The sequence below is a fragment of the Bactrocera oleae genome, chromosome 2 (genome assembly GCF_042242935.1).
Source record: "Bactrocera oleae isolate idBacOlea1 chromosome 2, idBacOlea1, whole genome shotgun sequence".
NCBI classification, from domain to species: Eukaryota; Metazoa; Arthropoda; class Insecta; order Diptera; family Tephritidae; genus Bactrocera; species Bactrocera oleae.
Genome location: NC_091536.1, coordinates 78,606,057 through 78,620,596, shown reverse-complemented (window position 1 = coordinate 78,620,596; position 14,540 = coordinate 78,606,057). Strand labels below are relative to the sequence as shown.

General features: G+C 34.7%; 1 protein-coding gene across 10 annotated transcripts; it reads right to left on the bottom strand.

Moving 5' to 3' along the window:
* Nucleotides 1-1,394: 1,394 nt before the first annotated feature.
* On the bottom strand, nt 1,395-12,899 carry LOC106614549 (venom acid phosphatase Acph-1). Of its 10 annotated transcripts, none has more exons than XR_011394854.1 (9): nt 12,820-12,899; nt 12,437-12,744; nt 12,090-12,185; nt 11,827-12,015; nt 11,708-11,761; nt 11,104-11,241; nt 7,563-7,964; nt 5,526-6,318; nt 1,395-1,559 (listed from the first exon to the last, which is right to left on the bottom strand). XR_011394854.1 is itself a non-coding variant. In XM_036370896.2 (8 exons), exons 1-7 carry the CDS (start codon nt 12,584-12,586, stop codon nt 6,154-6,156), a joined length of 1,194 nt encoding a protein of 397 aa, XP_036226789.1. In that variant the 5' UTR covers nt 12,587-12,813; the 3' UTR covers nt 1,395-1,559. The 10 variants fall into 10 exon arrangements, 2 of the variants coding, with proteins under 2 accessions (XP_036226789.1, XP_036226808.1); XR_011394853.1 differs by lacking the exon at nt 12,820-12,899 and adding an exon at nt 5,386-5,525 and having other exon boundaries at nt 5,603-6,318; nt 12,437-12,813; XR_011394856.1 differs by lacking the exon at nt 12,820-12,899 and adding an exon at nt 5,386-5,525 and having other exon boundaries at nt 6,154-6,318; nt 12,437-12,813.
* Between the last annotated feature and the right edge of the window lie 1,641 nt (nt 12,900-14,540).

Here is a 14,540-nt window from a genome sequence, read left to right as displayed (position 1 = left end):
TGACTGAAAGAATAGAATATTTTTGTGTCTCCTTGAGAAACTCCTGCTTTAAACAGCTGTTGATAACAAAGGTCAAGGCATCGCCAATATTAGTACTCGAATTAAATGATTATAACATTCACTTCTTCATTTTTTTTCTTTTTTCTTGTTTGTAAATTTTGTTTTCTTCTTCTTCAAACTGGGAATATCGTTTTAATTATTTTGTTGATACAAATTTTGAATGAAATCACGCAATGGATAGATGATTGGCCGAGATTTTCAGGACTTTACATTTTTTTTTGTTAACTAAATTTATTGAAAAGATGTTTAAAGTCATTTGGGGAGGTTTGACTGATACTTTTTCTCGAATTTGCAAAGGTAGAATAGCTTATATCAATTTACGATAAAAAATTTTTTAGTAAAATACCAAATGGAAAATTCATTATTTTTTCTACTAACAAATATTTGTATGAATCATTTTCAAAATTAAACCTCAAATACAATCCCTTGCATTATTATACTGGTAGTTACGTTTTCGCCTTTATTAGTAAATATTTTCACTGTATTGAATAGTTTATTATTTAAGTATATTATATATTATATAATTTATGTATAACATAGCCATAGCATCGCATGACCGAATCTACTATATGTATATATGTAGATTATATATATTGATTGTAGCCAATGAACAAGGCGGTCTTTTCAACTTCCTGCTAAGAAAATTGAAAATTTTCTAAAAATCGGGAAGATATTGGTTTCACCCCATTTTGCAAAAATCGAGTTCTCAACAGATCTCGACGTTTTGAGGGTCGAGGAAGCTTCCCCGAACATTTCTACGATGATGTCCGTATGTCTGTATGTGTGTGTGTGTGGATGTATGTGACCCTCTTATAACTTTTAAACGGCTCAACCGATTTGAATAAACTAAACGGCATTTCAAAGGGTTTCATTGCACTTGAATTTCGTGTGAGTTTAAACCCAATCGGACCAGTAGATTTTGAGAAATCTCAAAAATAAAATTTCTTCTAAACGACTTGACCGATCGACACCAAAAACTAATCAGTTCTAAACCTTGAAGAAACACATCGTTTGCCGCAAACCGGGTCGAAATCGGTTGATTTACTTGCTAGATATCGAAAACGAAAAATTTCGAAGAGCTCAAAAGCAGTGAAAAAAGCGAAATTTGAACGTTAGCGTATGAAATTAGAGGGAAGTTGCAGGGATGGCCCTTGAGGCCAACCGTTTTCCACATTTTTTTCTTGGACGCTCTATGTGGAACCGGTAAGACTTCTTATACCGGAAATAACGTCTTTATTTGTATATAATATTTTCATGCATTAAGTGGGTATTCTAGTCTAGAGACATGAATTTTAGGTAATTTTTAAAGTGTCGTAAAAAAAAAAGGCAATCAATATTTTTACTATCGATTTTTTTACCAGTTATTTATTAATGTTACAATGGTACAGAAAAAAATTAAAAAAAAGAGTCAAACATTTAAAATACTGGCAGCTGATGAAGTGGGGGCTCTCTAAAAATTAGCACATGAGCATACCCATCATTTCAACCCTCCTAGTCATCTGAAATTAAAAAAAAAGATTATAAATCTGCAAATCGCATTTTATGTACTAGCAATAAGTAAAAAAAAGTTGTTTGACAAAATGGCGACTGTTTAAAAAAAAAAAAGATTTTTTTTACCTTTTTTTTTCTTGTATTTTTTAAAAATAGTAAAAAATGAAACTCGAGAGAGGTCTATAAATAAGATTCTCTGAAATTTTTAAGTAAATCAGTCTAGTAGAACTCGAAAAATCGTGGGTATCGTATTGAAAAAGTCTGGTCTGAAAAAAACGCATTTAAAGTTTCGCGTAAAGTCTTTTGTTCGATTAGACCCAACCGAACCAGTTTGGAGGCCGGGCCAGTAAAATGTCTATATTTCGGAAAAAAATTTAAATTTTCAAAAATCCTCTGGTAGACATAATCTTCAAAAGTTAAACTTTGAAAATATGAAAAAAAAAATCGATTTTTTTGAAATTCTACATTGGAATACCCCCTAAAGGACCATGCTATTGCATTTAATGTATACCCAGGACCGTAGAAACAAAACCGGGGCATATGAATATTTTTTGTTTATGTTACATGTGCTAGAGTACATATGAATATAAAACCTCGGGTAAAGCATCCTGAAGAGGCTGAGGCTGAGCTCAAAAATTTAATTTTTCAATTGATGATGACCGCTGAAAAGCATAATTTTAAATTCTAACAATACAAGCCACTATTCTTATGAAATATAATAATTCATAATGCGTACTATTGTAGTGAATTGTTGAAGAAAAAAATTCGGAAAAAATTGTTGTAAAGCACTGACTCCTCTGAGAATTCAAACCCCGATTCTATGTATACCATAGCCACAGCAACGAGCAGTTGGATCTTCTAGTAAATCTATATATTTCCAATGAAACTAATGTTATACCTTCCTGGTATCATCGTTTTAGGTTTAAGTACATATCTCGCTGCTTTTTCAATTACTAAACAGTATATAACTGAGTGCTTTTCTTCGTTTTTGTAATTAAATTTTTCCAGACTACTTAGGTAATTGTTTTCCGTTCGCATGTTAGGAGTATACAACATTTTAATTTTCATACGCAAAAACATAAATATTTTTAAGTTTTGTCGATACTACAGTTACATTAAGTACTTGTAAATTGATAACAAATATTGAACTTATGCAAATAGTGCGGTTGAAAGTACAGATATACTTCCAGAAAAACATGCAAATAAATATTTAAACAAAACAAAATCTTCACTAAATATATAGTAGAAAGTTAACCAAGATTGGTGTAGTTATTTGTATATTCGTATATAACTGTTATTTAATCAAATTGCCTTTTATTATGAAACTGAGCTCCCATTTTTATGTCTGTCCTTGCAAGCGATTACTTAAAAGTTAGTTACACAGCTAAAACTGGGATATATTGATAAAACTTGGTATATGCATTTTTTTAATTCTTAAAAGAACCTAAACCTTCAGGTGTTGAGAAAACTTTATATTAAATGTTGCGAAAGAATATTACATTAATTATTCCACCAAATTGTGAATGGATAACAATCAAATTTGTATCTTATTAACTTACATTCTTTAATGTACAATATATCACATACAATCACTAATATATAAGGTGTAAAGTAAATGTTTGGAAATATTAATATTAGTTCTATCTGGGCTAGAGCATGTTTTCACCCAATTTTACCCATTTTAAGCACAAAGATACATTATTATTAAAGAAATATAATTTTTAAATTTCCATAAATAACTCACATATTGACCGATATACGCGGAGAAAAGTCAGCCAGAAACTCGACAATTGGTCTATTAGGTATATGGGGACTAAGGGAAAGGATTCTTTTCGAACTTTTGCAATATATCTCAAAGATTGACCAATATTTTCGATAAAAAGTTGGGAATAGGAACTAGGGTCCACATATTCGGTACCTAGGGGCTTGAATAGTTTTTGTTCGATTAGAACAATTTTTGGTCAGAAGATGGCCCACTTTAAAGGCCCTATTCGTGCATGCGGAATTTAAAATTGTGGCATATGGGAAATAGGCGTGGTTGCAGCCCAATTGACCCACTGTAACATAAAAGTTTCAGTATAATATTACCTACCAAATTTGGTTGAAATCGGTCAAGTTGATATGGGTTTTCATCTAAAGGTAGACGGTGCCACGCCCATTGTCCAATTTTCCGATAATGCTTAATCTTACCATTCTATGTGTAAAATTTAAAGTCTCTGGCTAGTTTATTTAATGAGTTATCGTACTTTTAGTATTTTTTAACGAAAACGTTTTAAGGGGAGTGTGCGGGGTTATCATCCATTTTCACCTATCAGCTTTACTACCTTCACATCTTTAGTGGTTTAGGAGATATAAACCTTTTAGAGGGCGGGACGCCTACTTTTTCAAATTTTTTAAACTGTAGATGCCGCTCCTTAATGCGATTCTTCGTACCAAATGACAGCCTTATATCTTGTTTTGGAGGCAATTTATTGGTTTTCGATTAATTGCGTTTTGTGGGCGTGGCAATGATCCGATTGCGCCCATCTGCAGTACCAACCAAGAAACATGTGAACCAATTTTTATCAAGATATCTAAATTTTTTCTTAAGTTACAGCTTGCACAGACGAACGAACAACGGACGGACAGACAGTCACCCGGATTTCAACACGTCTCTTTATCCTGATCATTTATATATCTATGTATATTACCCTATATCTAACTCGATTAGTTTTACGTGATACAAACAACCGTTAGGTGAACAAAATTTGTATACTCTGTAGCAACATGTTGGAAGAATAAAAAATATAAAATACATTAGCTAGGGCATAAAACTTTAATTTGAATTTTAACGAAATCTGACTTCAAGCATGGTTACATTCTCTTCCTCCTCTTCTATTTTGCAAAAAGTTTAAAGAAATGCTGACATGGTGACAGTTCTTATTCGCTCTGATTACATTATGCAAAAACTCAGGCTCTTACCGTAAATTTTAACCAGAATGAACCTCAGGTTTTGATTACTAATATGATCACTGATCCATAGATGTTATAGTATTATAATTCCTACTGTTAATATTTATGCACACAAGTTTTTATGTACAAATACAAATGTATGTATGTACATTAAATCGAATTATTAATTACTTATTTATATAATACACCGAGGAGATAAACGGATTTTGCTGATAAACATATGTACATATGTATGACTATTAATTGAGCCGTGAATGTATTACTATATTATGTGTCTGCATGCATCAGACGTGTGCCGCGTGCATTTGTCAATTAATTTCATAACTTTTGATAAAGCAAACTCAAAATATATGATTGTCAAAATAAACACAATAAATACAGCTACAACGTCGCTGTATATGTATGTTATATATATATATATATTATATATAGCTTTGACTACGTGCATTAGTTGTCATTTACACTTAGCTTGAATTTGTCCATAATAAAAAGTTCTACTCTCTTTTTCTTGTATTCTATCTTTCAAGGTTAAAACGGTTTATCTTGATTGTTCAGATCGGACCACTATAACATATATGTAGCTGTCAAACGAACTGATCCATCAAAGTTCAGTTTTCATATTGAATATATTGTATTATCAATAGCTAAGCTTTTAGAGCAGGCTTGTCGATTTATATAGTATATGTAAATATAAATATTTGTATTTGTAGTAACATAACAAGAATAGCAAGATTCTACTATTCTATTTGACCTTAAATACAGTTCATCTTATAAATCTTTCATATCGATAAAGAGAGCAAAAATGAAATATAAATTTCCGTTCCCAAAAGTTGAAGACGTAACCAGTTACTTCCGGATTTACGTCCGCTCCTTGGTACTCACTTTAGCAGCATTTTACAAAACCATTTTTGGAAACTTATTTGATGTTGCAACAACATGAAATATAAATTGTTGGATCTTGACGAGCATAAATTGCGAAATATCATTTTATCCTGTGTTCCAAAAAAAGACAAACTACTCACCTAGAAAAACAAAAATCAAATGTTATATTCTTCCTTATATTGGTTTCTTATTGGTTAGTGTTTAAAATATTCAATACTTCAATTTAAATGTGAATGGTTCTGCCAAGCTTATTTTAAATGTGTTATGAATTCACAAAATCCAATTATTCCTTATCCACATAAAATAACAAACATCTGTTTTCATTGAATTGACTCGTTCCCGACAGGACTTTGGCGTTGCCAGCAAATGTGATATTTATTATTCACAATTATTTCTTTGCTGATTTCTGGTAAGTAGCAATTCAATCAAATATTTCAACAAATTGTATTCTAAAAATTTAATAAATATTGGATTTTGCTTTTTCGATTACAATTTCGGTATAAAGTGATGTTGGTAATAAACTGAATTTCGCATCTTAGTTATCCGTATTACCCCAATTTGGGTAATTAAAGATTGTCATCCCGTAATCATAATTATATTCAGATAAAACAGAATACAAGGCAATAATTTATTTTTAACAGTTTCCAAGCAGTAAGTAGGTTCTAAGCTTTTAAAACTTGTTGTGGAAGTGCTTACACATATTAGTTTTCAAATGTTATAAATGACATTATTTAACGTTCTTATGCGTAATTAATTTTGCAAATGCACCTAGTTTTTGCAGTCTGTGGTAGGATTTTCACATGTATCATCGTAATTGTCCAGTAACAGATGATTTATTGAATTGCTGAATTGGGTAAGTGAGCATGGAACATTGCAGTTGGGTATGTGAATTTCCTTGGGAAATTTGTCTTCGCTGTTATAATAATAAACGATCTGAAAGTAATTAGTATATATATTATATATGTATATAGGTCACCTAATTCTGTTTTTACACCGAAGATTGGTTCCAGAAAAAAACCTTGTAAAAAAAACATTGATCGTATGCAAAAATTGGTGAATGGTTTCTTATCTTTAAAACTTCTTAAAAATGGTAAATGGGAAGGATATTTAAGAAAAAGGGTAAATGTATAGTTTAAGTCCCTAACTAAGAACGCCTCTAAAATGAAATTTGTTTTTTAAATCGTCTTATTTTATTACAAATCCGTGAGCGGAACGTGAATTTTTTCAATTATGTACATATGTACATATTTGCAAATATATTTAACGCACTTTGCACATATTTTTCAAGTCACTTAGTTGTTGTTGCTGTAGCGGCAAAATTCTGCAGAATTCAGATCACTTAGCTGTAATTACCAGTTCCGCGAGTTAAACATTTTCTTTTCAATTTCTTTTCACATTCACATTTTCAATTTCCTTTGCTCCGCGATCTGATGGTACGTCAAACTCCTTTCCGTACTGGCGGCCTTCGGCCGCTCTACAAAAAAATTACTCTGGTCGGTCCAACACTGGGGTGTTCATAGTTCTTTTGCACCGAGCTCCTTTTAGCAGCGGAAGAAAAAGAATTAATTTTAATGTATCAAAGTTTTTTATTTTTAATGCACATGTAAAAAAAAACTTTTTTTGGGGGGTTTTGATTTTGAAAAAAAAAATATGTTAAAAAAATTCCCTTTCTGCTCACGGATTTGTAATATTCGTGTCAAAATAAGATGATTAAAAAACAAAATCCTTTTTGAGGCCTCGTTAGTTGGGGGACCCAAACTATACATTTACCAAAAAAAAGATATGCACTCTAAGCAAAATTGTTTTAAAAACATATTTTTACCAAGTACTTCTGATTGCATTGATAGTTCACAAAATATTAACACATTTTGAATTTGCTATTATGTACAAAAAGGAAATAATTTATTTTATTTACAATTTCTCGGACCAGTAAACTTACTTGCATCTAAAAGGGAATTCTTTTAAATTTGTAATATGAATATATTTCGCAAACATTAAATCTGACAAATAAAATTTTAGCCCAAATGCTGAATGGAATAAACTCGTGAAAACATTTTTTTGTTTTCGAGCGGTATTAATCAAAACCGATTAAAAACAGAATTAGGTGTATAAGTATACATATACAATATCATAAAAATTAAGAGAAAAGTGCATAAAATTAATACTTCCGGATTTACCTTTACTTCGAAATCGTCTTTGAACAAAGAGCTGTGATGAAGTTCAAACGATAGTGCAGACGCATAACTTGGTAATATATCTGTTTGGTCCAGTATATTTAAGGTATTCATAATATTTACCAATGTAATATCATGTCCTGAGTAAAGGAATATTTTACGATCAGGATTTAAGTTCTTCCTTCGCTTATTCTCCATTTTTTTAATTATTTCCGCTAAAAACGCTCCACCCTTCACTTTTTTCATTAAATTAGATTCTGTATAAAGTGAGTAACTACGAGCGGCTAATGACTCCAATTTGTCAGGATAGATATTCTCTGTCCAATCAGGTAATACCAGTCCTGCCTCAGCTTCTACTTTCAAAGTTGTATACAACATTTCAACATCAATTAGCGTAGATATATTCTGTATAAGAAAAAAATGGTTTCAAGTTTATGCTCACACATACAACTAGGTATATTTTATTCAGATTAATTTTGAGGATGTAAGGAAGGTCCCTCCACGCGGTGCATATTTGGTAACGCCAAATGACCTGCAACCTTCACAGACCTGACCTCGGATCAACGCGGACTATGATTTCAGAAGTGTTTTTGGATTTGGTTGAAGCCTGGGCTGGTTGTCGATTTATTCCGTCACCTGAGTATGCGGGAGTGACATCCTGCAGAATTGGCTCACGGGATAATGTCAAGATCGCCACCGTCCCGTTAAAACCATGGCAGGGCTCGGAGTACGTTCCTCTCCCGTTATCATTCAGTTGATGTGGTAGGTATAGGTTGGGAGAACTGCCTTATTGCGCTGGTCGGCTCTGAACGCATTGTGTACGTCAACCCTCGCCTTGGCCTCCCAACAGAGATAATATTAGAACCATTAAAGGCGTCTACCATCCGGGAGTTGGATAGGGGCTCTGAGTGAGGACCCAGCAGACATGAGTAACTTAAATAAAATTACTGGAACGGTTGTGGTTGGAAGTAGGTCGGAATCGACCTTAAACTCGGACAGTGTCCGAATGACGGAATCGTCCTCCACGAAACGGCAGCGGAAAAACCTCCCTTTAAAAGCGCGGCTACCGGCTAGGGATGGAAAGTCAGCCAGCAGAAGGCTGCCGGCTGGATACAATGTTAAAAGCAACGGTGGAAAACAGACGACGGCAGTTAGGAAGTTGAAGTCGGACCGCCGTATTGCAGAAAAAATAATAGCTCGTGGCAGGCTGTTCAGCAATCTAAGCAGCATGCCAGCACACTTGAGTGGGCTAGAAGAGTGCTTAGCGTCGTCGAGGATGGAGGATTAGTGGGAGGAACCATATCGGCAGTGCTGATTCTCCTGAACAAGGAGTGCAACGGTCCTTTTACCGACGCAAGGGGTGCCATAAGCTATGGCTTTGAGATGTTGGATGTAGACTTGTCCCCTTCGAACGCATCGAGTGATGGGAGCAGATCGTCGACCGACGCCTTCAATCTCGAGCGGTTATTAGAAGAGGTCTGAGTCAAGAGTTTTGCAAGTGCGAGTGTGCACTCCTGGAAAAATGTCTGGAGGATGGGGATTCTTCCAGCACGCGAAGGCGGCATTTGCCAAGCTTTTGCTTCAGCACGAACGGAGGACGAATGAGTACAGGTAGAATCAGAGCATGTCTGCTGGTCCGAAACGAACTAAATGCTTTCCTCTTACCTAATTTCAGCAACGAGGACGTTTTGACTGCTAGACCTAATATAGGCATCAAGGGATATTAGTTTTAATCTAGACAGAGCAGGACCGATCAGAGAACTGCATAGAAACTTTCGAAGCACGGACCGTTGCGCCAGGTCGACGCTCAAGGCTATCTACTAGTGCGATCGACGAGTGAGTCGAGGTCTTCAGTTCTGTATGTAGGTCTGTCATGGAAAGCTCTTGTGCTCTGAAAACTCAGAAAGGAAAGTTGAAACCTCCTTGGCGAACATCACACTTATCGAAAATCAGATATTCAAGCATAAGAATGTTTAATTAGGTCCGTAAAGGCGGATTTAGTGCATATTGGTCACTGTATAAAGCGGGTCTTGCTATATAAGGCTGAGATTAGAAAGACCAAAATTATTCGAGAAGAGCATTCTGCAGCGTAAAGAGCTGTCACGAAACCTCTAGGTTTAGGCGTATTCTCTCAAAGAACCCTACCCCATTGGGGTATCTGAGAGATGGGTCTGGAAACTGGGCTGTGAGTAGTGAGGAGTCGCTACGGCTAATCCTGGACACTAACTTTCCGCTAAACCTATCTATGGAAGAAGTACCTCTTGGTGAACCTCAAGAAAACTATACAGCCTTCTCAGGTTTTCTGGACGAGCGTCGTCTCATGTGGGCTATGAAATCTTTCAAACTGTTGTAAGTCTCCGGGACCTGACGCATTATACTTTCCCAGCTTCAGCGTGCAACAAGGGTATTATGCAGTTGGTTGACCCCCATCTACGGGAACTGCGTTAGATTAGGTCACATTCCTGCGGCTTTGAGGCAGGTTAGAGTTGCGCTCGTCCCGAAGGCTAGTAAAAGTTTTCATCTCACTGCCAAGGACTTTAGGACTAACAGTCTCTCCTCGTGGGCACCTTTCTTTAACTTCATCCGTTTGCAGTCGAGTCGGTTCTCCATTGTCTGGCGTTTTACCTTTGGATCTCCAGTGATTTCAGCAGGCGCTGGTCAACGACCAGAACTTGTGCAACTGCGAAATCCTTCTGGCTCAGAGTGAAGCGTGTGAGGTCATTCGAACTATTGGCTCTTAGCAAAGTCAATCTCACTATAATTATAACTGTTCCGACTGGACACTGTCCAATAGCTTTACACGCCGTGCGATTAAATATTCTGTCGGGCGCTCTTTGCCAAAGCTGTAAGCACAAAACGCTCCATTGATCGATGAGGATTTAGTGATCTAAATTTAGGAGGATTAACCTTACGACCTAATCTAACCTTACCTAAATAATTGATTTTAGGAAATAGCCTCTTTTTTTGCCTTTATACTAAAAAGTTGTTTTAATTACTTGAATTTCTAGAGTTATAAAAATGTTATATCACCTTATAATATATGTATGTATATACATATGTATGTTTATGTTAACTTCTATCTTAAAGGGTATTAGTAGTAGTGTTGGTCATGCTGTTTTTCCAGTCATGAAGAGTTATAGTTAGAGAAGAGAAAGGTCAAATGAATAAACTACTCATATACATATGTAGGTTGTATCAGGTCAATATATTAACAATGTACATAACATATGTTGCTGCCGCTACAGCAACAACAACTTTACGTTATTTGATTTTGGAATATCGATATGCATACATATGTATCAGCCGAAATGGGCGTAGACGACATACATACATACATATGGTATGGTTTTGCGGGTATACGAGCATTTAAACTCTAGACATAGTCTAATGTACGTAACGAAGTCGTTCGGGCAGCTAAAGATATCTTGGTTGTTTGAGTGAGTTGCCCAATGCTTAAGTAGAGAATATTTACCTGACAAATGTATTGCTCAAATATTACTTGTTCACTATATACATATACACCAAATGATTTTATAATACTCACCTTGCCTGAGTGTTTCGTTAGCAATTTGAGTAATTCTGCATTTTCTTCGTTTAATTGTCGTATCTCTGGTGGTGGATTCTTATACAATTTCTGCAGAATTGTGTCATATTTCAAACACGGTTTCTTTTGCGCCAAGAGCTAAATAACACACGAGAAATCACTTAATGCAATTAGAATATTACAGAGAAATTTTAAAAACTTAACTTGTAAAAAATCAATATGAAGAATGCATATCACGCTTTAACACAATTCTTATATGTACCTATGTTAGTATGAAAATGATTTCAAACCAAGAAAAAACATTAACATCGGTTGCGATGGGTATTCCTTTCACAAATAAAAAAGTTTCCATGCAATCACTTTATTCCGAACGTTCAGTTTGTTCAGCTTTATGCTAAAGTTTTCCTTCCGGCTGTTCAGAGTATAGAAGACTATAACCCAACAGAAATGAACGGATAATTCGCCTATTTCGAGAACTTAAATGTTACAAAATAAGTTATTCATGACTATATTTTAGCCTAAGCCACTCAGTGCATCCAGGGTTATTTAAAACGTGATCTTCGTTGAAAACTGTATGATCTGTAGAACATTATATAAAACATACCGTATCCTCATTTCGTGGTATAACATTTACCGCTGCTGGCTGCCATGGGATTGGCTAAAAAATTTTGTAATATAAAAAAGTATGCAGCCAATATAACAAATATGTATGATTATACTCACCAAAATCTTGTTGTGGTCAAGTGGTGGCATGAAACCTGCCAAGACACTTTGTGCGCTCATAATACAGCGTTCAGCTGCCGAACTTAAAGCGAGTACCTGTTGCTGCGTATAAATACCGTTTGGCGGCAGTAAACGATAGTAACGCATGCGTAAATTTTTACCCAAATTATAAGCCTGTTGACTGCCTTTCTAAAATAGATTAAAACTATAATTACTTAGTAGATATCAATTTTTAAATATATCTCTGTTCAATATTTGATTACCTGTGTAAGGGCTCCCAGACCACCCGGCCATTCATGTAGCGCATGTGGGTCAGTGGGGTAAAAGGAACTAGGTGTCTTCTCACCATGCCGAAAAACCTATAAATATATATATAAATATGTATAATTGTTACGTGATGTAATTTATCATTTTATTATTTTATTTATTTACTTCTTCTTTAATTTTTTTGTGAAAGAACGAGTATAATTGCTGACATGCTTTTATTTAATTTCTCTTATCTGCGTTATCTAAATTCTATTAAGATAAACTATCACAATTCCTAATTACATCTACATAAGAAGTTATTTGGCAATCAAATATTTTTGTACCAAAATTGTTAAATACTTACAATCGAGATCATTCGTAGGTTTCTTAGGCCCTGTTCATCGTTATTGTCGCCAAAAACGAAATAGGCCATCATAACGGTGCATAGTGCACCACCCAGAATAATAACCGATATCTTCGTGCTTCGCCTGGACTGGCAATCAAGATTGACCATCTTGGCGTATGAGTGATGTTTTTTGTTTCACCTCACTAATATTGCGATTTATTTCTAAACAATTTGAGTTTTTCGGTACAACTTTTTATACAATTGCACTAGTTTTCATTATTCTTATGCATAATAGCATGCAATCTTTCATAATACATTTAGCAATACTTATGGGAAAATCCAAGAATAATAAAACATTTTATTATTAGTATAAAATGTATCTGCATGCTACTAGCGCTTACTTAATAATAGCTATTTTACTTCTATACGAATTGTTTGTCGGATTTGTATTTCTCATCCCAACAGCAAGCAAGTGACTGAAGTGAGCTATGTACATATGCACGGAGTGAGCACAACAGAGAAAAATTTAGCGACTAGACGCTATGTTTGTATATACTTATAATTAAAAATAGACACATTGTAAACGTGAGTTTTGTAGGTTGTGAGTATCGTCTAGATACTCTTCATATGGCTCGTTATTTCCGATTGAGTGTATGCACGGTTGAATATACCTACATACAGATGCATCTGTTCTCATACCCCAAAGGAAATATCTGACCATATGTGTTACAGATGTAAAACTAGTTTCGATGTTCAATAATTAAAGGGTTATACCAATATTGAGCCCAAAAAAAAAGGCCTAACGTTGACACTTTATTCTGTAAGTAAGAATAGAATCTCTCAATAGAATCTCGATGACTGAGTGTGTTTTGAGAAACTAGTGCTATCTGAAACAAAATAAGCATTATACTTGTAGTTTTGTTCACCTAACGATTGTTTGTAACAACTAAAACTAATCGAAATTGATATGAAGGTACATATGTATAAGTGATCAGGATGACAAGATGAGTTGAGTTCCGTGCAAGCGATAACTTTAGCAAAAAATGAGGTATCTTGGTGAAACTTGGTACACATGTACATATGTTTCTTGGCAATCTAAGAGAGGTTAGTAGTGCATATGGGCGGTAACGGACCATTACCACGCCAACAAAATGACGTTGACCGATAACCTATAAAGTGCTATAACTAAAATAGATGAGATACAATATAGATACAAAACTTTAATTTGTCGCAATGAATCTCATTTTAATAGGTTGAAGTCTTTACAGGACTTCTTCAAACACTGTGAAAATAGGTGAAATCAGATGAATGTTATATTGAAAACTACTAGAAGTACGATAGCTCAATATGTAAATGCGTCAGAGACATTAAATTTTACACATAAGATGGTACGAAAGCGCTGCACGGAAGCCGGTGCAAAAATGGGACAATGGACGTAGCACCACCCACCTGTGGTTATAATCCCATATCTCAGGAACTATTGGACCGATTTCAACCAAATTTTGTAGATTACTTTATTTTGACTTTTTTATTTCACGTTGAAAAATTTTGTACAAATAGGTTATTTTAGTTATGCGCTCTAGTGTAAAAATTGCCACAACCGGGCCATAATTTTTCAAGCCCCGGATATCGAAAATGTGAACGTAACTATGGCTAACTTTTTACGGAAAATAGCGTTCAATCTGTGAGATACAACAATGAGACACGCAGAACGACTTTTCCTGTATTCTGATGCGAAAAAGATTAAAATCGGGTTGAAGCTTTCCATATCCCTCATATACCTAATATACGAATTCTCAAAGTTCCAGTTGACTTTAGACCATATACAGGTTGGTTGTAAATTTTCTGCGCTCGAAATGAATACTGTTTTTGGTACGTAATATATTTTTTATTTAACATAGTCTCCCTTAACTTCATTACCCGTCTACGGCTGTAATAGCTTCTTTATTCGACAAAAAACGAATGCTTAAAACGCTCCAAATTATGCTGAGAAATTTGTTTTCGATTCGGTTTTTGTTGAATTGTTAACATGTGCGGCACTAACTGCCGCTTTACTAACATGTAAAATATAAGGTACTCGTTTGTCTGAGATGTCTATGCATAAGCAATTTTAAGCTTGGTC

What these genes read in the sequence shown, in the direction of transcription:
- LOC106614549 (XM_036370896.2), bottom strand. Translation starts at nt 12,586, where the DNA reads ATGGTCAATCTTGATTGCCAGTCCAGGCGAAGCACGAAGATATCGGTT. An exon ending in GTCTGGGAGCCCTTACACAG is followed by an intron (nt 12,016 to 12,089) that starts GTAATCAAATAT and finishes AATCTATTTTAG; the next exon opens with AAAGGCAGTCAACAGGCTTA. An exon ending in AAGACGATTTCGAAGTAAAG is followed by an intron (nt 6,319 to 7,562) that starts GTAAATCCGGAA and finishes AATTACTTTCAG; the next exon opens with ATCGTTTATTATTATAACAG.